We start from the raw sequence: 25,742 nt of genomic DNA on the forward strand, positions 1-25,742 counted from the left end.
CGTAACTGAACGTTTGCTCGAGTAGTGGGAAGCTTTAATCTTATATTTTCAATCCACGCTGGCTGAGACCGTACCATCCGCTCATGCTCTATATGCTACTCTAAAGAGCAATACATTGTGGTTACATTATTTGTTCCTTGGACACATTTTACCAATAGTGAACAGCCTCAACAAAGAGTTCCAGAGTGAAAAAGTTCGACCATATATCCTTTTGGAAAAGGTCGAAGGAGGACTGAAAGAAATAATGTGTTACTTTGTAAAAACGAAAAAATTGAGATGCTTAGGACCTTGGAGGGTTGACTTTAAACACCAAAACAACTTAAAAATGAGAGTATGAGAGTATGTATTTTCGTGCAAAATTCGAATCGTTTTCAAAAAACTGTGACGCCAAATTAGTTGATAGAGTTCGCAAGAAATGTGTTAGGTTTTACCAAATGCTTTGTGAGCAGATCCGATTCCGGATCAGCGATCAAGACGATCTTTCAAATCAGCTAAAGTGTTTGTACCCTACTGTTGCAGTTTCTGGCTCTGTATCATCAACCACTGAATGGTATGGTCGCTTCTCACAGACAATAGATCTGGAAGTAGAAGCTTTGAACAGGGAATGGCGGCTAATTCCACATGCGAGAGAACTGATTCGAGTGCATGCACAAAATAACAGCGATCCTGTTTTATCCTGGAACTTCCTTGGGAAGTGCAAGAATGGTGCGGGTGATTTTATGTTCCAAGTTGTGACACAAATGAGGAAGTTTCTTATGGCACTTCCACATTCGAGCGCATCAGCTGAGAGACAGTTCTCCTTGCTGAAGTTAGTTAAATCACCTTTGACAAACAGACTGGAAGAAGAAACACTTTCTTCACTAATGCATCTAAATCGATATGTCAAAGATCCGTCAAAATGCGAAATTCCTCGTGCTCTTGTGGATTCTGCAAAAAAAGGGAAACAGGATGTACAAGACCAAAATGTGACAACAATTCAAACTTTGTGAGAACCTGCCTTTATTGTTTCTTATTTTAGTTTGTAGCCTATGACATTTATAAATGAATGAATATATAATTGAAAACTATGTTGTTTGACAGTGACGTAGATCCAGGTGAGGAGCCCAGGCTCTTTTATAGCTTAAGTAATAGAATGAACAATCGTTACCAATAAACAAAAACGCATTGGGAGAAAAAGATTTTCTCTGGATATTTTTTATTAAAGAAGTAATATCAAAAATTTCGAAATTTGAGAAGGGTGGGACAAATTTTTTACATGAAGATATAAAAAGGTCATTTTCAAAATTGTTATTATTGCCCCAGTAATTACACTAGCTCAACTAGAGTAAAAATAAAATGGTTGCTATGTCTTTAGAGAAAAAATTAGGGTTTTGAATCGACAAGAAATAAAAATAAAAAGAAAAAGGTAAATATTTCGATTATATCACCGATAGCAAATTTTCAGAGATCTGGTTATAAGCCAATGGTATCAATTTGAGAAAATTCATGGAGGGAACAAGAATTTTATTCTGTTCTCTACATAAAGATACGAAAAGACATTTTTCATAGCTCCACGGGTATTTTTCGCTTGAGAAACAACAAAACATCAATCTTAAGTCATTTTTACAGACCTAGGGAGGTAATTTTACCCCCTTGCTATATGTATACCTATATAGAACATGGTAAAGAAACAAAACAACTGTTAATTGCACTAATACAGAGATTTATAATTCTAGTGATTTCTAGTCAATAATCTAGTGATTTATGAGCTGATCTAGTGATTTTTTTTAAGAATCTAGTGATTTTTTTTCACCGGATGGCAACCTTGGTTGGCGGGTCGTCTGCGGATTGTTCATCTGCCCCTCCGGGCTTAAATAACACAGAAGCGGTTGCTGATGCTCAGGTTAAACTTAAGGACCCTAAACTTGATTCACATTCCAGTCCACTCGATTCAGTCACTTCGCAGCACGCTATTACCTAATCTTACTTGGTTAAAAAAAAATCGGACGGTTTGTCCACAAATCGTCGTCGCTCGATACAGCGTCCAAACTTGTCTGCTTGGACTCTAGATAGTCCTTGAACTCCAGATATTGCAAATACTTTTCCAATGTCTGGGAAAAGAAAGTTGAAATTTCAGTAGGGTTGGCTCATTCGTTTACGCTGGTTGTCCTATTCGCTATCTCAGGCCGGTGTTTTCTGTCGATTCGTTCTTCTTTTTTCGTCCGAAATAGGGGCAAAGGCAGCCACCAGCGCTTAGGTAACCTTGTCAGCAAACCCTTCAGGAACTTGAAGGATACTGTAACCGCAGACGACTTCATTTCTGTTGCGGAGAAAAGGCAGGGTAACATCATCAACCAAATAGACACAGCAAGGGCAGCGCAGGTTCAGGAACATTGTCAGAAAATGAAACCGATTGTTGAAACTGTAGTATTTTGCGGAAGGCAACAGCTTGTCCTTCGGGGTACGAACAAATCCTGTACCATTTCACTCACGGATCCAGAGCCATGTCAAAATGAAGGCAATTTCCGAGCTCTTTTGCAAACTTTAAGTTGGCGTCCAAATTCTGGTGAAACATCTTCTTTCTGCAAAAGAAAATGCCACGTATTTTTCACCAAAGTTTCAGAGTGGTCTGATTGCCACTTGTGGAGAAATTCTTCTGCAGTCCATTGTCAAAAAACTAAACGCATGTCCTTGTTTTTCGGTGCTAGCTGATGAAACGGCGGACGTTTCGAATAGGGAGCAGCTATCTGTTTACGTCCGCTATACCTCTGCTGGAAATCTTCACGAGAATTTTATTGGCTTTTTACCAGTTATGGATCTATGGACAAGGTCTCGCTTCAGCAATTCTGCATTTTTTTTTGGAAAGCCTTGGGCTTGACCTAAACAAGATGGTTGGCCAGAGGTATGATGGCATGGCAATAATGAGCAGCCATCTAAGGGGCGTTCAGGCCGTTATAGGCTAACACTATCCAAAGGCGCTTTACGTTCACTTTAGGGCACATAGTCTCATCCTTGTCATTTGATCTGTCTGCTCTTGTTCCAGATTTTAAGCATTTCTTTGGAACCCTATCGCAAATTTGCAATTTCTACAATGCTTAGCCACTCAGAACTGAAATCTGAAAGAAAAGATCAACGAACTCTTGCAAGATTTGCGGAAACAGATCCTGACCAGACTCTGCGAAACAAGATGGGTCGAGCACCAAGATTCAGTGTACGTTGATTCAGTGAGGTTTTTGCAGGGAAGAAAAATCGTCGTTTAGGTTTCGTGTTGTAGGTAGTTAGTTTACTTGGAAAAACTCTTGGTCGGCCCTGTAGATATATTATGTACATAAATGTTTCAATACTTGGTTTGCTAATGTGATACTGTAAAAAAAAAAAAAAAATGCCCCTTAGCGTCCATAGCGGACGCGTCCATTATGCCTAGTGGACGTGTCCTCGTTCGCAAAGGGAGGACTGATGGTCTCCATGGTTGCCCGTTAGACTAAGTCCACAGGAAGAATTATTTGTGCCCCCCCCCCCGAATAAAAATCCTGGGTACGGCCCTGATAATACTACTAATACTTATTGACAAGTCATTGCCGCAAAAAACCACCCGTGGTCAACACAAAAGATATTACTCCTCATCTGTCCCAAATTCTTCAAAATACTTTTGAAGCACTCTTTACAAAACACTCTTTACCCTTCCTTTGACTTCATAATTTTCTTTGAATCCTTTCTGATCAGATTTGGGGCAGTCTACCATTCTTCATTCGAAACACAGCGTTAACATTTCTTTTGTAATAGCCTTATAAAGTGTGATCAAACCACATTCTTCGTACAGCTTTTTGTTTGGCATACTATCAGTAAAACGAGTTTTAAAATTATCCGTAGACAATTCATATAGAAAATATCCGGCGTTCATATGACTTTTGAAGAGGCCACGCTTTTGAGTCATATTTGATCCTGTATATTCTAAGGATTCTAATATTTTTGTGTTGGTTTGAAGCCTTATCTTCCTATTCTTTTAAGAAATTTTCAACTGAGAAAAAAAAACAGCCTGCGCCACGGCTATTCCATTTTTTTGTACTTAGCTGAAGATAGTCTAACTTACCGTGTTATGATACTTACTTTTTGTAATTCGTGAGTTCAATGCGATTAGGTACTCGTTCATCTCTTAGATTTGCCATGAGACGAACCGCTTCTGTGTCAACTTGTCGGTTTAGAATGTCTATATACAGCCCAGCTTTTCTTACATTCTGGAGGTTGATGTTATTTATTATCCTCACATAGCTGAGGCAATGATTCTTTGTGTTTTTTACATTTAACAGTCCATTTATCACTTCACGTTCTGTTACTGTAACGAAATAAAATCATGCTATGAGACAAAGAAAAGAAATCGAATACTTCCAAGGAGATTTTGATGGGAGAAAGACGTAAGAAAAAAGTCAAGCTTAAGGTACGATTGGTAAGCCTAGTCTTGTAGTCTCTAGAGTGGTAAAGATGGGCTAAAGTCTTGTAGAAAGACTTATCTTTCAATTATCTCACACTGAATCAGAACTTTTTATACAACTTGTCTGAAATTGTGAAAAAGAGATGTTTGCTATCAATTCTTGATCTCAAATTTATGCAACTCTCGATCTAAAATTTATCAATGATACAGGTTTCATTTTTTCTCTATTTTTCTATTTTGCTCTCACAAAAGTAAAGTTCCGAGCGCTAGGTCGGAACAGTGGCCTTTGTTAGAAGCTTAAAACAACACTTTAAAACTTTATGTATCTAATTTTTTCTCTTCACAAGTGTACAAAGTAAAACACCAGATAATATGAAATTAGGTTGGCTGACCAATTGGAGTTCTAATATTTGCTACACCATTCTGAATCCAATGAAGGCTGGCAGTAGAATAAACAGTCTTTTTTGCCGGCTTTTGACTAAGCGAAAGATAGTACATTACAAGGTAATAATCAAGATTTGCAACAGCTAAATTAAAGCTATATAGCCGAAAAAAAATATAAATCATAGTCTGCATAATAGCATCGGCTTAGTAAACCAGGCATCGCCTTAGTAAATTAAGCGTTGGCCAGGCCTCATTACATAGAACAAATATTTGTCAAAAACTTGGGAAAGATTCATTTGATCATAAATTATGGTTTCTAGTGCCCTTTTTGAGGATCAAACGGTTCGGAAGGCAGCTTGCTCCCCTTCAACGTACTGTGTGCCCCTTTGTCTCGACAATGCATCAGATTAAAATTTCAAGATAGTTGTTTTAAATAAAACAGTCAATAGACTAAAAATTGTCTTGAGGGTGGTGTAATCCATACAACAGGAGGGGTAAGGGCCCGACATTATGCGCGCTTAATTTAAAATAAAGCTCCCTGAACATATTTTAATAGAAATATTAACATACTCCACCTCGTTGCAATCAGTCACAGAATTATTTTCAATATGTTTGACTGAAGGGCAAAACATGGGGCGTTTAAATTTTCCAAATCCCCCTCCCACACATATTGACATGTTGTGGCTCTTTCACTTCCCGATAACTTGGGAGTTAATAAAGAATGACTTAAGGGGCTAAATACTAATAATCAAAAGTTATTCAGATGTATAGAAGCATAACTGTCCCAAATCAAAACACATTCTGTACAAACTTCAGAAATTATGTTTGACCTTCTCCAAAGCTAGCAGTAAGAGTATCTGAGCTTGCGGATTACAAATATGAAATCATTTTCGATGCGTGTAATTCCAAAATGAAAACATGTTTAGTACATATTTCACAAGGGGTGGAAACCCAGTTTCAGGCAGAATCCTACAAGGGTTTTCAATATGCATGATAGACCGGTATATAATAGGATCCTTAGACCTCTATCTTCTGAAATGTCCCTCTTACCCCTAACGTCGTATATATAAATATGCTGTAGCTTTTTTTTTAATGATAACCATTCAGAATTATTTAGGAAATGATTCTAAGTAATTTGTTGTTAATCTTTAAATTTTTTCCAAGAGGGCTGTATGAATGTCCTAATTCAAAGCAAACTAACTATATATTTCGCATAAATCGATTGATTTCAAGCAAAGCTGGCATTTGAGGATTTCTTAGCTTTGTGATGAAGAGTTTTTAAAATTCCAGTATTTAAGGATTTCTGATTCTATCAAGGATTACAGTCTGAATGAATTGATGGCCAGAAGTAAAACATTGGGCCCTTTTTGCCTCACCAGCAATAAAAATGTGTTTGAAAGTTGAACATTACCTAATTACCCAAATTATCTACTTTATATGTCACAATCAATGAAAATTATGGCACTATTAATAATACCCATGCAATCTCAAAACTGCCCACTGAAATGTAAAAAATTAATAAACTACATAGGCTGTGTGATAAAGCATGGACGTTATGGATAATGCTTGAAATCGAGTGGGTAATTTGATATTTTTTTTCATATTTCTCTACATTGACATTTCTCACATTTCTCTACATACTACATAAAATTGGGATGCAATCAGCGCCGGTTAATTAAATCAGCTTAAAATATTGAGTTTGTGTTTGTAGTTAGGATCGATCAATAGCCTACTAACTGAATTTTTTTGTTAAACTGTGTTTTTTTGCACGTCGTTGAAGATGATGTTCTTAGGCCTTAAATTTGCTCTTTTTCCGTACGGTTTCGCGCCGTCCGACTTTCAAATACGGTACGTTCCGTACCGCTTTTCGGCTACCGACGGTACGGCTCTGTAACGTCCTCTGTTACAGTATGTAAAAGTTAGAATATCTCCTCAGTAGGGACCTATCATGAGTTATGAAACGAACACCGTGCTGCCATCTATAATTGAGTCTAACGCCAGGCTAACATAATCTATTCAAGTTTTATTGATCGAGTCTAATGGGGTTAATGCTCCCTTTTTCAAGGTCATGTTATTTGTTGTTGTTTCTAAGTAAAACGACTTTGGGAGAAATTTTGCACCTACACATTGATGGAACGCGATGTATTGATCGACGCGAGGGGAAGTGGATTTCTGAGAAATTGATTACATAATCGACTAGGACAAGAGGGGAAGTAGATTTCTGAGAAATTGATTATATAATCTGGCGGGGAATTACTGATCGAGTCTAACGGGAACAGGATTTCTGAGAAATTGATTACATAATCGACTAGGACAAGAGGGGAAGTAGATTTCTGAGAAATTGATGAAATAATCGGCGGGGAATGTATTGATCGAGTCTAACGGGAACAGGATCACGCGTCTCTTTCTAAGCCAAGTCAGGGTTGTAGATAATATAAGGAAAGGATTTTTGCTATAGTTTTTATTAGTGTGTGAATAGAATTCAAAGGAGTAAGAACAGTTTGACTTTACTCATTAGGATATATTTGTGCTGATGATGAGTGGAATGTTTACCCTATTAGAAGTCGATAGTGGAGTTGGCAGCAATGATGCAAGAACACCAAACATTGCGGTGGAAATCATGAGAGGATCACGGCTTTTTCTGGAATGGGATGAAGCATATGCAAGATATGTGATATCCTTGAGCAAATTTAAAATTGAGGATCGATTATGCTTCGCTGCAAAAGTTGATATAGCGCATGTGAATAGACTTCAATGTCCTTTAATTTCATTAGTGAAGCATATCGCAGACAATAAGCTGTATCGCTAATTGTACATGTCTAGTATTATTGTTGTAATTATACAATAAAATTGTTTCGAAATCAAAACTATTCCCTTTCTTTTTGTTAGAATGTTAGGCTAACGAATCATGGTCAGTCTAGAGTCAGCAGTCAGAGTGATAGGATTAAAAAGTTAATAAATTTGAGGAACAGAAAATTAGATTGAATCTTGTGATTATGGAATAACATTTTATTTTGGATAATTATTTTCTTGAGATATCCCTTCAGTGAAAGATATTTTCTCGGGGAACACTAGACAATATAATGAAAACTGATTCTCCCCCATTGGACTATTGCATGAAACATTGTCGACGTGACTCAAATGCTTTTACTTAATTTATTGATATATTAATTGAAACAAAGCAGAATTATATCGTGGATATACTTTTGAAAATATTGCCATAGATTCAATGTAGATGGCTTCCCCTTCGAAAGAGGTGACGTCACAGAGTTACTCCTCTCCCATTCCCCTCTGAATTTATCGAACGAGGATGATCAGTTTCCTTTTAGCTGTGAGATAGTTGACATCGGAAACTGAAAAATGTTCTATACATGTCCACTATCTTGGCAGTTGGACACAGTGTGAGAATTGTACAATTATTGATGACTATAATGAAAAGTGCAAATTATGTTACCCTTGTAAATTACATAGAGGCTATGCAGTACAAATTAAAGGATGTAATTCATGTCTTGAAGAGATTTGTGACTCTCACCCTAGAGGACATCTGTGCTCCAATTGTCACTATGACAGATGTGATCAGTGGGAGAATACTTACCCCGCTATGATTGGAAAGAATACCAAACGTGATTTTAGTTTATTTCTACGAGATTGGTATCGTCGTGGATTTAAATTATTTTGGGAGGAAGAATCAGGTCTACGATCCAACTGTTGGGGTAACAAGACAATTTGGTTTCTACGTCAGCGTTGTTAAGACACTGCCTATTATGACTATAAACCTAGTGATTTTTATTTGGCAGTTAGTGAATGTGATTCACCATTTGAAAACACTGTATGATACTGCTTCAAATAGACAGATTGAAACTTGGGAATTTCATAATATGAATGCAAATAGTATCATTGACTATACAAAGAGATATGACAAGAGTGAAGTTACATTATACCGTAGAAAATTTGACCCTGACTTTCCAGCCAATCAAGATCAAAATACAGTGAATCCAAATGATTTACCGACATTAGTGGTTCACGACAGTTGCCTATACACAGAAGAAGAAGAAATCTAAAGTGAAGATTTAAAGACATTGTTGTATATATACATTTTCTTTTATTAATAAACAAATTCACATACATTTTCTAAGCATTTTACTTGTAGGGCACCGAAATCAATATTATACAGGTCAGAGATGATATTTTCCACTAGGAAGTCGTTCAGACGTGGATTGTCTACATAAATGTTTAGAAATTGCTTGTAAGTGTAGCCACGACATCGGAACACAAAATATAGTAGTGCATGGAAGCCACAGCTTTTAGACGTCAGATCCTGCACTCTCTTCCGATTTTAAATAATAGTTTTCCCACTGCTCTCAATATAGTTGCTGATGTGTGGAGTGTAGAATGTATAGGGTAGGCCAAGAGGATCAAAAAATTCTATATTCCTTGCTGTTTGAAATATGCACAACCAATGACCCGTCTGCACAGTCAATGGACTGCTATTAACAATAATTAGGGTATTGTTGCCACTTTGAATTTTTCCAAGAAAGTCCGAGGGCAGACAATAGGATCTGTATATGGACATGTAGGGATCCAAATTAAATACATTAATTATTTGACTGGTGTTCATGGGGCCAAGTCTAGTAGAACACTGCCTTCGGGAGTGATTTCCAAATAGGTTTCATATGGATTTAGTGAGATTAGTGCAATACTCTCAGCTCTCAGAATGGATCGGTAAATGTACACTCTAAACGCACACTCCCCGTACGTACTATACTCATATGCTGGGTGCCAGACAAATTAAATACAATGATACCATGTGTTTTAGCAAACATTTTTTCAATTATACCATTTTTGAATAGTTCGGAATCATGATCTAAGGTTTGTATGGTCAATTCAAACAAGTTTCTATATATCCGATCAAAAGATATAAACTTAAGTGAGATGCTATTTTTTTTCCACACAAGGAATGGAAGCCTAAACATCTCAAATTTATATTGGCATCCAATTCATGATTCTATTGCACTAGCGCTTTTTACAAATGCCAAGGACAGTTTTGACGGAATTTCGCCAGTGATAAAGGATGAGTCGGTGAAGGTACGTGACCCCGTGGCACTATGACGTTGATTAGTGATTGTATGAGGAACAAGTAGTTTAATATTATTACCACTGGCTCTCAGTTTTTCCACTGCCAAAGCAACAGAACTCACGACCTGTTGTTTGCGTACATGAAGTATTGCCGAGGTGAGGGGGAGAGTCACATCCGGACTACCAGCAAGTTCTTTTCTCAATATGAAATTGGATAGTGCAAGCGTCAATTTTATATCCACTTTAACATTGGGTGGTAGCCATTGGGGTATATTAAATATTTCATGATATATTTTTCCAACTTTATGTAATTCACTAGTTGTAGCATTTTTAAGTGCATCTGTACTATCGGTATTAGTAATATATTCATATCCATTGGAGGTACCTCTCAATTCCTGGTATGACTTGGGTGTCATCAGCATGAATTGCTTATAGCTTGTATAATTTGAGAGATTGTTGCTTGTGGTCACCAGCGTGCCATTGATGTAGACACTGATTTGACAAAATAAATTATGCAATATACAATTTTCATAGAATATTCCATCGGCAAGAATTGGCAATGTATTATCGGATTTCCGGACTTTGATTTGTAAATCTACAAATGTCGAAGACATGTCCATAAAGTAGTCTTCATTGGAATAAATGTGAGAGTGGATACTATCGGAGAGGGGTTGTTGAGGATAAAATTGTTCATAGTATCCGTGTTTTACACTCACATCAACATTTTTTGCATTGAATAGATTCAATGAGGATATTATTGAAGGTTGGGAATCCTTATGCGGTAGGTATGACATCTTAGGAAAAGAAATCTAGTTTCAATCTAACAATTCTCTTCCTGGGGCTTCTTCTTCTACTGTTTACTGTGCGTGTCGGCTTTCTCCTTTTTTTCTTTGACTGGGGTGAAGTCTTTCGTTTCTGACCTGAGTAGAGACTGATGAGTGATGCATTGTTTCTCGACCTTTTTAAACCTTTTCCATTTTGTTTTAATCTCTTACCAAGGGTTCGTGCACTGGACCTAAGATTTTCCGAAACACTATTTTTAAAATTCTTGCCTGAGCCTCAATCGTATAGTGTAGAGGGTGCAAAATCTGTTGCAGCCGGTACAATATATTTTCTAGCCAGAGGTAGTGCAGAGCGAAACAGCTTAGCAAACCAACTGCCAAGACCGTAGCCAAACATTGACGAGCGACCTTTGTAATAGTCTATTCCATTGTCCTGTTGTCTTGGGCCAAGGGTATTAACATAGCAGTCAATATAAGGACAAATTAATACCACTTTTCTATTAGACATCTAGTTGTTGTTGAATGATGGGTCTAAAATGGCATGTAATCACAGCCAAACCTTTTGATATTGCTAGAGGATCACCTAATTCAGTTCTTAGTGTTAACTCACAGAGTTCCAAATAGGAAGTGTTTACGGGGATATACTGAAGATGCTTTATATTGTAGTGGTGAATATGTTCTTGATTGGTTTTTCGTTCAGGAACTCGTAGGAGGGGAACATTGTTATTTCCAAACCGGGATGTTTCCACAAATGAAGCGTAGAGAAATATACAAGTGTCTGTGGTGAAGGTAGGCGGGTAGTAGCAAAAATGAAATTAGTGTTTCCGGAACTTTTACCGTTGATTATATTGAGCTTAAAGCCAAGAACATCTTTTAGATTATCATTGCGAATAACCTTTTCATTGGCAATAGGTGAACTAATGTAAATCTTGCCCTCCTCCTTTGAATAGTTGAAATGAAAAGCTCCTTTTTTACGAGCGGAAATTCTTTTATTAATAGAACGACATAAATCATTCATACAGGTAAGTTCTTCACAGGGTAATTCAATATATGGACAACTCATCCAATTGATCATTTGAATTTGTTCTTGATCACCTGAGGGTGGCGGCCAATCATAGGGTCTAATTTTTAATTCATATTTGCGATTCTTTCTCAGGATGTCATATGTATTTTTGAGAATACAGTCGACAAGAGCCACTTCATGCTTTCCCTCATCGAATTTGATAGTGGGGGTGAGTTTCATCCAAAAATCACTTGCTTTATTCAAGTCATTGTAGAGAGGGTCGGAAACATTGGCCATGAAAGTCACATACAAAACATTAGGCATTGTTAATCTCTTCAACACTGACCCAAGAATCAAAATTAGAGTTGTATCCTAGCCAGCGAACATGCAGCTGTCTCATGCCCCTGTGAATACGACTCTTTCATATATTTTCAATTTTATAGATTTCAATAGTATTTCAAACTTTTTGCAGTTCGTACTCATAAGAGCCGCCTAGAATATCATTATCTTTGATGTCTCTCAGTTGATACGTCGTGGGTGTAGTGTCCAGGATTCTGGACCCTTTAAAAAGTTCAGTGCTCCATAAATAATTCCCTTTTTCAAAAATATTGGTGGTTCTATTAATTCGAACAGTATCACCAACATTGAATTTCTTCTTTTTCTTCTTCTCACTATCGTTGGAATATTGCTTTAAAAAAGCATCAACTGTATTTTCACTGCAATGAACTTCCCGAGGGCTTGAGTTGGACAGGGATTGATGAGGTCGTTGGTTGTATATTTGCATGATTTTATCAAAATCATGAATAAAAGCAGGTGTATTTTTCAGTGTACAATATCTTGAAATTAATAGACGAATCGTTCTTATCAATCGTTCAGCCAATGCAGCCTTTATTGGGCTGTGACTATGATAAAGTGTTGTATTATATTTCAATAGAACCTTTTGCACATGAGGATTAACAAATTCGATACAACGATCTGATTGAATTTTTCTATAGCAATTCTGTTCAAGAATACTTTCTAAAGCATGAGCAACTTCAACACCTCTCTTTGATTGCAATGGAAGGACATAGGCATAGCGACCAAAGACACTGATTGCCACTAGAATATATTTTTAGGTTGCATTTTGACGTCGTTGAATCGCGTCAAAAGTTAAAAGAACAGTTTGCATTATATGCAGAGGGGAAAATGCTTTAGTTTTTCGATATTGTTTGCCACGAAGCCTGCGATTCTGATGCAGTGTGTAACTCGGTTCATTTTCTATATACTCTTTTGCTTTTTTTTAATAAGCTGCCCTTAATGTCTGAGGAAACTTTAGAAAGCGTTGTCGGGTAACCTACCCTTTCCGCTTCATCAATGCTTTCATTGATATGCTTCAGAACTTAATCCATTTTGAATTTAAGAACGTAGTGTGATGTCCACTCCCCTTTTGCTCACTCGAGGGTGATTCAATCCGTCTTTGCTTTTGACTAGCTGCCACAGGTGCTATAAATTGATTGATACTGCTGCAGCTGCTAACATTTTCCAATATTGAATCTTCTTCTTTTTTAAATGGTGGTGTTTTCGTTGTTGGAGGACTATATTCTCTTAATTTCTTTATAATTTGCTTATTGCCAATGACACTTTTGAGGAAGTTTGATACATTTAGAAAGGTGTATCGATTATTGTCAAATGATAAGAGTCCTTTAGGATTCGTCACCATATCACAAATTAAATCAACCAGATTATAATTTTTTCCTGGAATTATAATTCGTTTCCCTGCGCTGTCAACTTGAACTTGATCACCACCACTTTCCAACATGAGATATGCTAATACTCTTTTACTCTGTTCTCGATAGGTCACTGGCAATAGGTTTCCAATTGTTGACACTATAGAATTCAATTCCTTCTCCTTTGATTGCACTGCTGAACCTTGAGGGGATGTTTCCCGTTTAGAGGGATCTGTGAGAGTGACGGTAGGTCTCTCACGATAAGGTCTATGTTTGTCCACACGTCGCAATGCATCTTGAAGTAAAACTAGCTTTTTCTCATCAGCAGTATTCTCATCATTAATGAATTTGCTTAGATTGTCTTCAAAATGTCCGACGGATGAGAGGACAACTTCAAATGGCATCAATTTATAGGGCTTAGCCGTCTAGAGAAAACTGTGTACAAGTCCTGCAATTATTGACAGTTAAAGTGTAAAAAAGTTACCACCCGCTTGAAGGAGACGTGTTCTTTTAAAAAATTTTCCCTTGTTTTTGCAAGCGAAGGCGCGTACAGTGGAACAATGTTGCTCTGTCTGTTGACTAACACCTTCTGGCAAGTGTACATTACCCTCAGTTAAATTTAAACAAAGTTCATATATTAGATTAATGAAATCATTGTCAATACCATGTTTGAGTATGGCCTTCCTGAGTGGAGGTTTTGAAGGGCCTAAAACGGAAAATAAATGCCGTTGTTCGTGTAGTTTCTTCAATGTCATGATGGTAACTAATAGCTGTTTCTACTTTTCACCGGAAGATATACAGTAATTTCTTTGTTGAAAGTATCGGAGACAACACCCAGATCTTCGGGTGTGCTCTGATTAAGATCTAACAAAATGTAGCCGTAGGGCTTATTTGTCGCCTGAGTTTACGCTGAGAGCAGAAATTTGGAGGCACCGGGGTATATTTGCTTATTGAGAGTTTTTAGCGAGCTAGAATCACGAACAACTCGGTAGATCATATAGATGGTGCAATTCAAAGCAAGGGTTCTCATACATTTGCTCTGATGAAAGAGGTTGTGTAGAACTAGGGTTATGGAAATGTGTTCCTGTGAGAACTGTTCAATGGATTCAGCCAGATCATCAATTATCAGCCATGAGTTTGGTTCAATACTATTGAAAACATCAAGTCCCCGTATGAATTGTATTGGTATAGATGTGGCAATAGCTTTTATTTGATCGTAGGACTCTTTTCAGATGTTTAAGCAATAATACAGTTTCTTCAGTTTTTTCGAAAACATTTTATTACAATTTTGAGATATTTTAGCTAAAAGTGTCGTTTTCTCAGACATTGATGGATCACACAGAAACGATGTGAATGGTGTTTTAAATTGATACATACTGCTGCTGTTGACAATAGTTAGACTACAACTAACTGTAAACCATACTTGTCCAATGAATAAGTAGTAGTAATTTTCCCATAGATCTATCTAGTACGTTAACAACAAAAACAATATTTCATTCATTTATTCGACATAAAAATACTTGTTCAACAAGAACAACATTTATTGAACAAAATGACTTGTTCAACAAGAACAACATTTATTATAAAAAAACACTTCTGTTCAAACAAGAAAAATTATTGTTAACAACAACATTTATTGACATAAAAAAAACAATTTTGTCCATCAAGAACAACGACACTATATGTACAATAACACTTATTGTCATAAAAAAACACTTTTTCTCCAGCAAGAGCACTATTTGTACACACACATTTTTGTACAATAGCACTATTTGTACAACACATAGAAAAAACACGAGCACGAACATGAACAATAGCACAGTCGAACACTATGAATTTAAACCCTCCACCCCCGGGAGCAGCGGGCCGGCCGCAGGCGGGACCCCACACCCCCCCCCCGGGGGTCGAAACAGTATACAATAGTCGCCGTCACTGCTGCAGGTTAGGTTAGAGCATTTAATTTATCAGGTTAGGTTTGATTGGGTTAGAATTGGGTTAATTTATCAGATTAGGTTAATTTATCCAGACCAAGTTGATTGCGATAGTCCATGCATTCAACCCGATCTGAAATACGGTAGTTGCCGTGGGAGAGTACATTTACACCATTCTCGAGTACAAAGACTTTGTCGGATATACATGACATTGCATTCTTTTCCACTCTAACAGTATAATTTTTTACTGTAGAGAGTGAATTGCAAGCACTTGTGCTCTCAACACTAGGCTACTCTCTACACATCCTCTGTACACACTCATGTTGAAATTGTTCTTTACAAAATGTGTAGGCACCCCTTTACACGCCTGCTTTACATCATTGTTATGAGTTTCAACGCAATACACTTCAGGACCCGGGAACAACCCCTTGGATATCAAATCACTCCCCGTCTCTGATTTTAACATTAATAGTTGATTGGGAGCCTGACGTTTCACCAACTCGGGGTAGAGGGACAGATTCCAGTTAGTGAAATCCATCCGCGAGCTGATGTGTTCCCCATTTTCTAAATCTCCCGATAAAACCCCGGTTTTAATTTTTAACAGAAAAAAATCTGTATCCCAATAGTAAATTTGAACCTCCTCCTCCCTTGGTCATTGTACCTTGCACACATTGTAAAAAAACGACAAAATGAGCTTTTTGGAAATTATCAAGTACTGAACTACCTCCTGCTATATTCTTGTTTGGTACCACATTTCTGTTTTTTTCTGTGTAGAAGAACCATGCTTGTCTCTATGCTCGTGAACGATGTAAAATTGGGGTCTGCAATAATTCGTGCACATTCTTGAGGGTCAGTCACAACGTCACAACGAGATCTGTTCCGTACGCTTTCACACATTTTGCCAAACGCTGAATTTAGAATGAGCTTGTACATTTCCTTTTCTACTTTAGTGTTTGCCCGAGAGCATTTATCAACAAAGGTGTCGATAAACGTCTTTAAGTAAGGTTTTTGATTGAATTGCAGGACCCTGTGTATTTTGTTGATCTTGAAACCATTGTTCACCATCCAGAGCAAAAGCACATGGTGAACAACGATATTCTCTTTAGGGTCGAGATCTGCAATCAGTTTCTGCTTGGAGGGGGTCCAGTGCAACCCCATATCCTCAACCAATGATCGATTGTATGGACTCAGTGAGTCCTTGGTCACCGGTCGATTGATACAGGGGAAAACAAAATCTCTGACTGAATAATGAAGCGCCAATAGAACGTGACCATTAATTTCAAAGAACCACCCTTGTGGCCCATTGTCCTCGACCGTGTTAATGTCGGGGAACTCACAAGGATTCTCAAGCCATTTATAGTTCCCATACGGCAAAGAGTAGTGAGACATTGCCGAGGGATACAACAAGTTCATTTCCAAGAAAACTGCATTTGACTTTGGACCGGTGCTGTTTTGTCCGCTTGTACCTGTTGTCAAAACGCGATCCCCATGAAAAACATACCCCCCCCCCCCTCATTGATCTTTCTACAAAAAGGTGTTGATCTACATCAGTTATCAATCCTATTTCCTCCCTACTAATTTTTAAAATCAAGTCCATCACCAAATGTGGTGTGGAAAAATAACATCCTATATCTAGTCCAAAATCTGAATAGATTTGAGCCGTGTTCTTGCAGACAATATCTAACAGAGTTAAAACGTCACTAGCCAGGTACAGTCTACAATAATTCCACCAATTTTTGCAATTCCCCTTAGCCCACACCTTCTTGGCAAATTCATATTCCTCGGCAGTGCATTAACTATTGGTGAGTGACTTAAATAGAGCTTCAATTCAAGGTATTTCCACCTCGCTTAAGCGAATGCCAAAACAGTAATAGTCGTATGCATATACACCCTTACAGGTCAATAGATCATATATTTCATTGTTCGGAATATGCTTCTTAAGCAAAGGAAAACAATAGAAATTGTCACATTTATGCACTTGAATAGATTGACTCAATGCCTTTGGGAAAAAATTAAATGAATCTAAAAACCCGATTTTATTTAGACACGTATGCCAATTATTTACTACCTGCCATTTCAACTCGAAAGCACTAGCTTCTCAGCTGATTTGGGTATGATATTATAAGTAAATGAATTATTTACTCATGGACTATTTACTCCCCCTCCCTTCCTGTGCATGCGTGCCAAAGCCGGTAAAATAAATGTTATATCATAATTTAAATTGTGAATGAAAACCGGAATAAAAAACTGCTGGCTTACATTCACCTTGCATGATTGATGTGCTACCCCTCAAAAATTACTATCCCCTGAGGATATTTCCCGCCCCAAGTGATTGTGGTCTCTGACTTTTCCCTTCCTCCCTCGTTTTCCTCTAATCCCCTTCCCCTTAGCCTCCTCTACAAACTCCCCCTTTCAAACCCAACAGATTTTTTTATTTTCAATCTTGAGGCGATCCTCTGCAGACAACAACATTGGATAATGTGTATTTCTCAAACAAGAAATAGCGCCATTAGCGGTGCGAATTAATTTAGTCAGTGCCTTGACAATGCACTCACCGTCATCCAACGTTTCAACTTTTTCTAACAAATGCATAGTGTTAGAACTGTCTCTTTGCGCGTGGGCTTAGGAGACTGCAATGGCTCGATGTTCATTGATTCGATTTGGAAATCGAGGATCGCTCACGTCCACTAGCTTTGCTTCACAATCCAAAGAGATTTTATTCCTCTGGAGGAGGGTATTTTGAAAATTTTTAAAGTGTTAATTGGCCCTATCCCCCAAAACCGTTTCCACTGACTGATAGCCGTGCCGTCTACAATGCTTCATGTGATTTTGTAACTTTAATTAGGTCCAAAATCGAGACAGGCATGTTTGACAGTAGAAATGTGTCCTCCTAGTCTTACCCTCCCCCAGAACTCTACTGATGTCTGTAATTGGGTTAAAATGGCCAATTGCATTGGGTTCACTAGGTGGTGTGTACAACAACCAAACCCAGTACTTCACCGATTCAATTGACGGGTTCCTTACTGGGAACAACACCCCCTTCTTTTTAGAACGAACTCCATCCTCAAATTCTGTTTCATATTTAACCACAGTAATACTGATATTTAAATGGGTATTGGCCCTTTCAAAAATATCAATAAACCTTAGTATTACTGGGTATTTTCCCTCTAAACAAGTGAAATCTACAATAAGAAAACTGGACCCCGCCTTCCCATGCACAGCCCAGTATTCTAAATTTTTCTTTGTAGCTGCACGTGCTAGAGGCTCAAATGCTGATATGAGGAAAGCGTACATGAAACATTTTTGACCTGTTTCAAAACAGATTCGTTGAACGCCCTTGCAACCCTCTAAATCGGGATTATATTTTAAAACTATAGACCCCACAGAACCTACCCCCCCCCCCTCTTAAAATAAATCTTTTTTAAATTTACAAATATTAACGCTTAAATTTCCAACAATTAAAACCGCAGAGCCACTCCCGTTTTCACTATAATTCCCGAGATGCATAATAATGTGGCCTATCCAATCCGAAAACACACCCTCAAAATTTTCTAAATGCGAATAGACCACTCGCATCTCGGTATGTACATAATGATGATAACCCTCGCTTTTACCCTCGTTTAAATAAAACACCTTTAAAACAATTGAAACCTTAATTGAATCCCTATCCCCCACAACTGAATCTGGTTTCTAATAGTGCACGTATTCTATCTACATATTCATGGACAATTTCTATAGGGTCAAATAAAAATTACCCCCCATAAGCGAATTAAAACGGTCCCCAAAAGTTGCAGTGTAAACAAGTATCGTATTTGAAATTGAATTTGATTGTTGGAATTCGGGAAATGTTATAAATTGGGTATTGTCACCCTCCTCCATCCCCTCTTGTATATTATCACAACCCCCTCCCCCACATTGTTCAATAATAGAGTTGTTCGAAGCCACTTCATAATTTTGAAGTGGAAGTATGTGATCAGTGGCGGGATGGTTCCCTGTTAATTCTCAGGTAAAATCATCCAATATCTGTAAGGTGTATGGACTCAAGTCCCCCTGCTCAGCTGTGCTATAATCAACATTTAACTAATCAGTTAAAAATCATCAACATTATCTGGTATTTCCAGTGAATTACCATTCCATTGTGAATTGTTGGAGAGCTCTAGAGGCGCGTCTTCTTCTCCAACTGATGATGACAGCGACAAGGAATAAGGTACCAATACAAACTAAAAAAGAAAAAAGCTTCTTCTAAAAGTGTCTAAATCACCCATTTTTTAAATTGGATTATTATTTAAAACGCGCTTAGTAGCAGTATGCACATAGTAGCATTTGGTTTACTCTATATATATTCTGAAAGTGCCAACTTAATACAATCTAAAAGATGACATAGTATCTTTTGATTTTTTTCAAACAACCCCTAAAAAATTTCATATTAATACTCTTTATCTGCTTTGAAAAAAAAACGGGGTCTCCTTTTAGGCCATATACAACTCTTTCCGATAGAAAATTGTTTTTATAATATTTGTAGAAACAAGATTATGCATTCGTTAATAAAGTAGATTATAACGCAACGATTTTGCTCTTTACTATTGGAAATTATGTCCGGGATATAGTGCTTTTTATGGTTTCGCTATGAGAATTCATTTGGCTGAATGTATGCAATAATTGACATGATTCAAAAGGAAGAACGCTTTAATTTATCAGGTTGAAAAAATATCTCTGACACGCTTTTACTGTGTTGAAAAATTGGCGAAAAGAATGGCCTATAAAAAAGTTAAAAAAAAGTTTTACTTCTAAGTCCCTTAAAAATAAGGGAAACTATAATATTCTAGCGAAAAATATCATTATTAGTTTCAAATGGCGAGATAAAAGGCTCTCTAACAGTAAACTAGAAATTAGCGAAAAATATTATCTGCCTATGAGGTTGAAAAGACGAAGGTGTCTGCAGTAGGCAGAGAAAATAAGGTGATAGAAAAGAGCGGTTTCTTTGACAAGCCAAAAAATTACATTATATTTAGGTATCTCTGAGGAGAGGGAGCAGTGAAATTTAAAACAAGGGGTGTGGGGGAGGGGATAATAGCGAAAATAACATTTTAATGTCTTCGAAAAGCTTGTATTAGTTTGAAAAATAGTTTTGTTTACATATTTCTATAACCTGGTCCTGAATAATAGAAAAAAAGTGAAAAGACAAAATAAAGAGTAAAAGGCTCTCTAACAGCTAAAAAAATAGCTTATTAGATTGAAAAAAATTTACTCATGACTTCAAAATGATCCAACACTTGACAGGAAGGTGGAGGCTTGGAAATTACATGATAGTGAGCCATTGGTTTATCTATGACTTGCCTGGAGGGGCCAACCCTTCTATCTTGCATGGAAGGCTCAACACTTGGCCGAGACAGTTGAGGAGAATGCATTGACACTTGACGGGGAGCTGATAGCTCAGATATTGCGTGAGAAGGAGCCGATGTTTGGCCTACAGCTTGTCTTGAAGACCCAAGCATTGCAGCTTGCACGGAAGGCCCCGTAGCTAGACTGGGGCTTGAAGTGTGCGCATTTTTGCTTTGTAGTAAGACCACAGAATGCCCTACAGCATAACTGGGGTTGGAGGGGGCAGCGTCTCGTCCGTTCAGCGCGGGGCTAGTTACATTCTCGCTTTGCTCATGGAGTGCAGATGGACCAGGTAAAGCATGAGGGGGGATAGATGGGGCGGTTACGTCTGTTTCTTGTATAGATGTGGTGGCGGTGGCGATACCATTGGCTTGTACAGTGGGGTTCATCATATTATGAGAAGCCGCTCATTCTCTTTTCGGTTTTCTACCAGGTTGCATAGAGGCTTGCGCTGGGCCTGCCTCACCCTCTCTTGCTCTCTTTTATGGAGGAGGCGCGCTTTCTTCATAATTTTGCTTAAAAGAAGAAAAAGTTTAGTATGGAATAATGATCCCCTTTTTACAGAAGAAAAATTAGTACCCCCAACACCTAACCCTAATTTTGTCTAGAAAGCATTTATCTCAAAGAAGCCCCTCCCCCCTTTTCAGCAAAGCAAAAAGTGAAAATTTGCAAGAAATATACTAGGCTTAGAAATCAAACATTTTTATTGCACAACTTGTGAAAAAATAAATCTTGACTGATCAGTAGTCTGTAGCCTTAGGATAGAAATCAATGTTTCTATTTTTACCATTTAGAAAAAAATTTAAATGTTCCAGTCTATAGGCTCTAAAACAGATAAAAAAAAAAAGCTAGTTAACATACAGCTTATAGGCCTAAAATTTGCGATCATAGGTAAAAATGCTATTCAATTTACGCATAATATAAGCTTCATGTAACTTCTTAAGACTTTTCTTTCTAGCCTTGTATATCAAAGTTAAAAAAACATAGTTTTCACGCCCCCTCCTGGGAATATAAAAGAAACTTTATCGAAAGAAAGCTAGAAAAAAATTGAAAACATGCCTAGAGACGCAACACATATATTTAGACATTAATCCTCTAAGGTCAAAGGTTTATATAATTTAAAAGGGCCTGTGCTTCAGTCCCTCTTCTCATTGTAGCTATTTATCTCTTTCTTAAACCCGCCCCCCTTACTTATCACGCAAAGAAACAGTTTGTTTTCACCTTACAACGAAGGTGTTAGAAGCGAGGCACTGCCCCTTCCCCTCCCCCCTCCCTCATATAAACATTGAGTACTCAAAATGGAAGATAAATTTTCCGTATTAAAATATTTATCGTAACTGTCACCTCTCCCCCTCTTAACAATCCCCCACCTTTTTACAGAAGAAAGCCCCTCTCCCTTTTCAGTAAAGCACAAAGTAAAATTTGCCATGAAGAAGCTATGTTGTTAATTTGATCAAAAAGTATCCTTTTCAGTGAAACCATTGTAATGCAAATCCTTGTATTTTTAGCAAAACGGTTGTACACTTGACAGGATGCAATAATTTAAGGTTTTAAATTTTTGTGGGAAATTTGTGTTAAGTCGTAGTGGCTTAATAACTAAGGGTCGACATAAATTTGAGTGTCACTTTTAGATAAGAATAAATTTAACAAAAAACATAGTTATTTCCATTGGAAGAATTAAAGTCGTAAACAGAGGGGGGAGGGGGAGGTTTACATGGTAAAAAAGAGTGTATTTTACGTTTTCTATCGATTGTAAACATCATATAGTGGAGTTTGTATTGTGGGGGGAGGGAGTACCCCCTGAATTTGAATTTACTGGAGGGGTGACTATGTAAAATGATTTTATTTGGAAATAAACTAAGAAAATTTACTAAACAGAACTCTCATTATAAATCGGTGTAGCCAGAGTTTACACATCAATAATATCCAATGCTTGGTCCATGTTGTCTTAAAACCTTATGATATTTTAAGGCCAACGCATATCCGTTGTATACAAAATTTCTAGGGCGAATTTTGATGTAATGGGCAACCTTGAGTAGCTTCCCTGATTGGATTAGAAAAAGAAGCATGGTCCTGTTCCCGTTAGACTCGATGAATAATTCCCTGCCAGATTATGTAAACCAATTTGTCAGTAATCCACTTCCCCTCGAGTCGATCAATACATCTCTTCCCGTTAATGCGCATGTGCAAACTTCGCCCCGGAGTCATTACACCTATAAACAACAAATAAATTGACCTTGAAAAAGGGGGCATTAACCCCATTAGACTCGATCAAGAATCCTTGAATAAATTCTGTGAGCCTGGCGTTAGACTCAATTATAGATGGCAGCACGGTGTTCGTTTCATAACTCATGATAGGTCCCTACTCTCCTCCTAGTGTACGTAAACAAACCTGCTCTTTACCTTCTTTTACAGAAACTGTCAACTTTTACTTCTCTTAAGTAGCTATTACTTCAAACCTGTATAAACGCTAATAGTCCTCGTTCCCCCCACCCCTTTTCTTTTAGATATTTAAACTTTTCTATTAACTTCAAGCATTGTAGTTTCGTGATACTTTGTATATTCTATCCTTGTGACAAAATATATCATCACACTGTTCGTTTGTATTACTTTCGTCAATCAACAACTGTTCCTGCATTTGGTTTTTCGAAAAAATCACTAATATTTAATAAACAGACTCAAAGTCGATGTAAGACAAGAAACAATAAAAATTCGTCGCAAATGAACTGCATAGCATTCAAAGAAAACTGTAACTTTTTTTAACTGAACGTAAGGAACGATGTTAAAACTTAAAACGAACAGAAATTATTCCGTATATGTTCCTTCTCCCATGAAAACTTCCTTCATGGAAAGATCTTCCCACGTAACTCCGACCCACCCATCCCCCTACTACCAGAAAAAATCCCCCCTGAAAACGTCTGTATACTTCCTAATAACCAATACTATATGTTAACATTGGGTAATGTTCATAACTTTCAGCCCTCCCCCCCAGGGACTTCGGGCGATTAGGTCATCCTAAAGGACATATTTATCATATTTTCAACCATGCTGAACAAAATGGCTATCTCAAAATTTTGATCCTGTGACTTTGGGAAAAAATGAGCGTGGGAGGGGGCCTAGTTGCCCTCCATTTTTTTGGTCACTTAAAAAGGGAACTAGAACTTTTAATTTCCGTTCTAATGATTAATTTCGTTTCAATGATTCATGATATTCTAGGACCACTGGGTCGATACGATCACCCCTAGGGCAAAAAAAAAATAAATAAACACGCATCCGTGATCTTTCTTCTGGCAAAAAATGCAAAATTCCACATTTTTGTGGATAGGAGCTTGAAACCTCTTTAGTAGGGTTCTCTGATACGCTGAATACGATGGTGCGATTTTCATTAAGGTTCTATAATTTTTAGGGGGTGTTTCCACCTTTTTTCGAAAATAAGCCAAATTTTCTCAGGCGCTTATCTTTTGATAGGTAGGACTAAACTTGATGAAAGTTATATATTTGAATTCAGAATTGAAATCTGATTCTTTTGATGTATCTATTGGTATCAAAAACCCGTTTTCTAGAGTTTCGGTTACTCTAGTTATTGAGCCGGGTCGCTCCTTACTTACAGTTCGTTACCACGAACTGTTTGATAACGATAGACCGAGCAATTTTCTGGAAACGATCGTGAACTCGTTAGATTACAAAATGGTATAGGCGACAAGCCACTGAAAATGGTCGCTGATTGGCCAGCGAGAATCACACCGTGCGCACGTTGCCAAATTGGTGTCAATTCATTAAAGTGACCAGATTAATAGTAGTAAAATTTATAATGACTGGGCAATGTAATAATTTATTTTTGTTGCCTTTTTTATCAAGTTGCCTGTTTTATCAGTCATTATTTATAATGACCAAGCACTAGGAAGACTGTCCTCAATAATCAAAATGAACGTAAGATATAATTTATTAGCAGTTATTCAGTGGGAGAGTCGAGAAAACTTGACTACCGATCAACTTGAGCATAGTGTTTCTTATATTTTGACAGCAAACCATTTAAACCAAAACAAACATTTTAAGATATTCTACGAGATAAAATTTACAAACCTGACATGAAATAGTTGTGCATGGCTTCGTCGTCCATCTTTCCTTCCGCATAAAGAGTAGACGCAGCCTTTCTCAGAAGTTTTTGCATTTTCTCAAGTGTTTCCCACCACGTGGCTTGATCCTGCTGTTGTAACTTCGGTTGTCTCTACAAATTTAAAGTTAAAAAGAAAATGAACTGAAATTAAATAGCGGGTTTTAATGGCCTTTGTAGTAGTGCTGAGCGATATTTGACATCGATATTGATATATCGATGTCATATATTGGACCAAATATCGGACCAAATATTGATATATTGGACCAAATATCGATATCGAATATAGAAACGTAACTATCGAAAACGATATTTTTTAGGGTTCTTTAACCCCCCTATATTACCCGTGGAAAATCCACCACACGAAAATTCTGCAAATTTTCAGCATACATCCTCGAGATTCTTTGCAGGTTTGAATTCTCTCATCTATAATTGATGTTATTTTTCCTTATCTTATATTTTACCCTGGCATCTTTTTCGCAAGAATTCACTTTCGGCTCCCGAGTCAGATACGTGTGAATTATTACCAACTGAAAATGAAAAGTTCAACACAAATGATATTATAATGAAAAGTTCGGATTTTGAATGTTATTTAAGCTAAACTAGCCGATCAGACAGGGTGAATTTTCTCATTCTGAAAAATTCTGTCAAGAAAAAGAATCTATCTGTCACAGATAAATTAAGATAAGGTAATCTTGCTTTATTGTAATTATACCTGTATAATATATATTTATATATATATATATATATATATATATATATATATATATATATATATATATATATATATATATATATATATATATATATATATATATATATATATATATATATATATATATATATATATATATATATATATATATATATATATATATATATATATATATATATATATATATATATATATATATATATATATATATATATATATATATATATATATATATATATAT

At 37.0% G+C, this 25,742-nt stretch overlaps 1 protein-coding gene across 1 annotated transcript in view; it reads right to left on the reverse strand.

The window, feature by feature from the left end:
- LOC148949293 (NACHT and WD repeat domain-containing protein 2) overlaps positions 1-25,742 on the reverse strand; it is a 293,776-nt gene that overhangs the window by 238,453 nt on the left and 29,581 nt on the right. The window contains exons 5-6 of the mRNA XM_089092914.1: positions 24,756-24,900; positions 4,087-4,312 (exon numbers count right to left, since the gene is read on the reverse strand). Coding sequence (XP_088949040.1) covers positions 4,087-4,312; positions 24,756-24,900 — 371 coding nt within the window. The remainder of the gene's footprint in view (positions 1-4,086; positions 4,313-24,755; positions 24,901-25,742) is intronic.

The sequence above is a fragment of the Artemia sp. Qi Xiang Cuo genome, chromosome 8 (genome assembly GCF_049724085.1).
Source record: "Artemia sp. Qi Xiang Cuo chromosome 8, ASM4972408v1, whole genome shotgun sequence".
NCBI lineage: Eukaryota > Metazoa > Arthropoda > Branchiopoda > Anostraca > Artemiidae > Artemia > Artemia sp. Qi Xiang Cuo.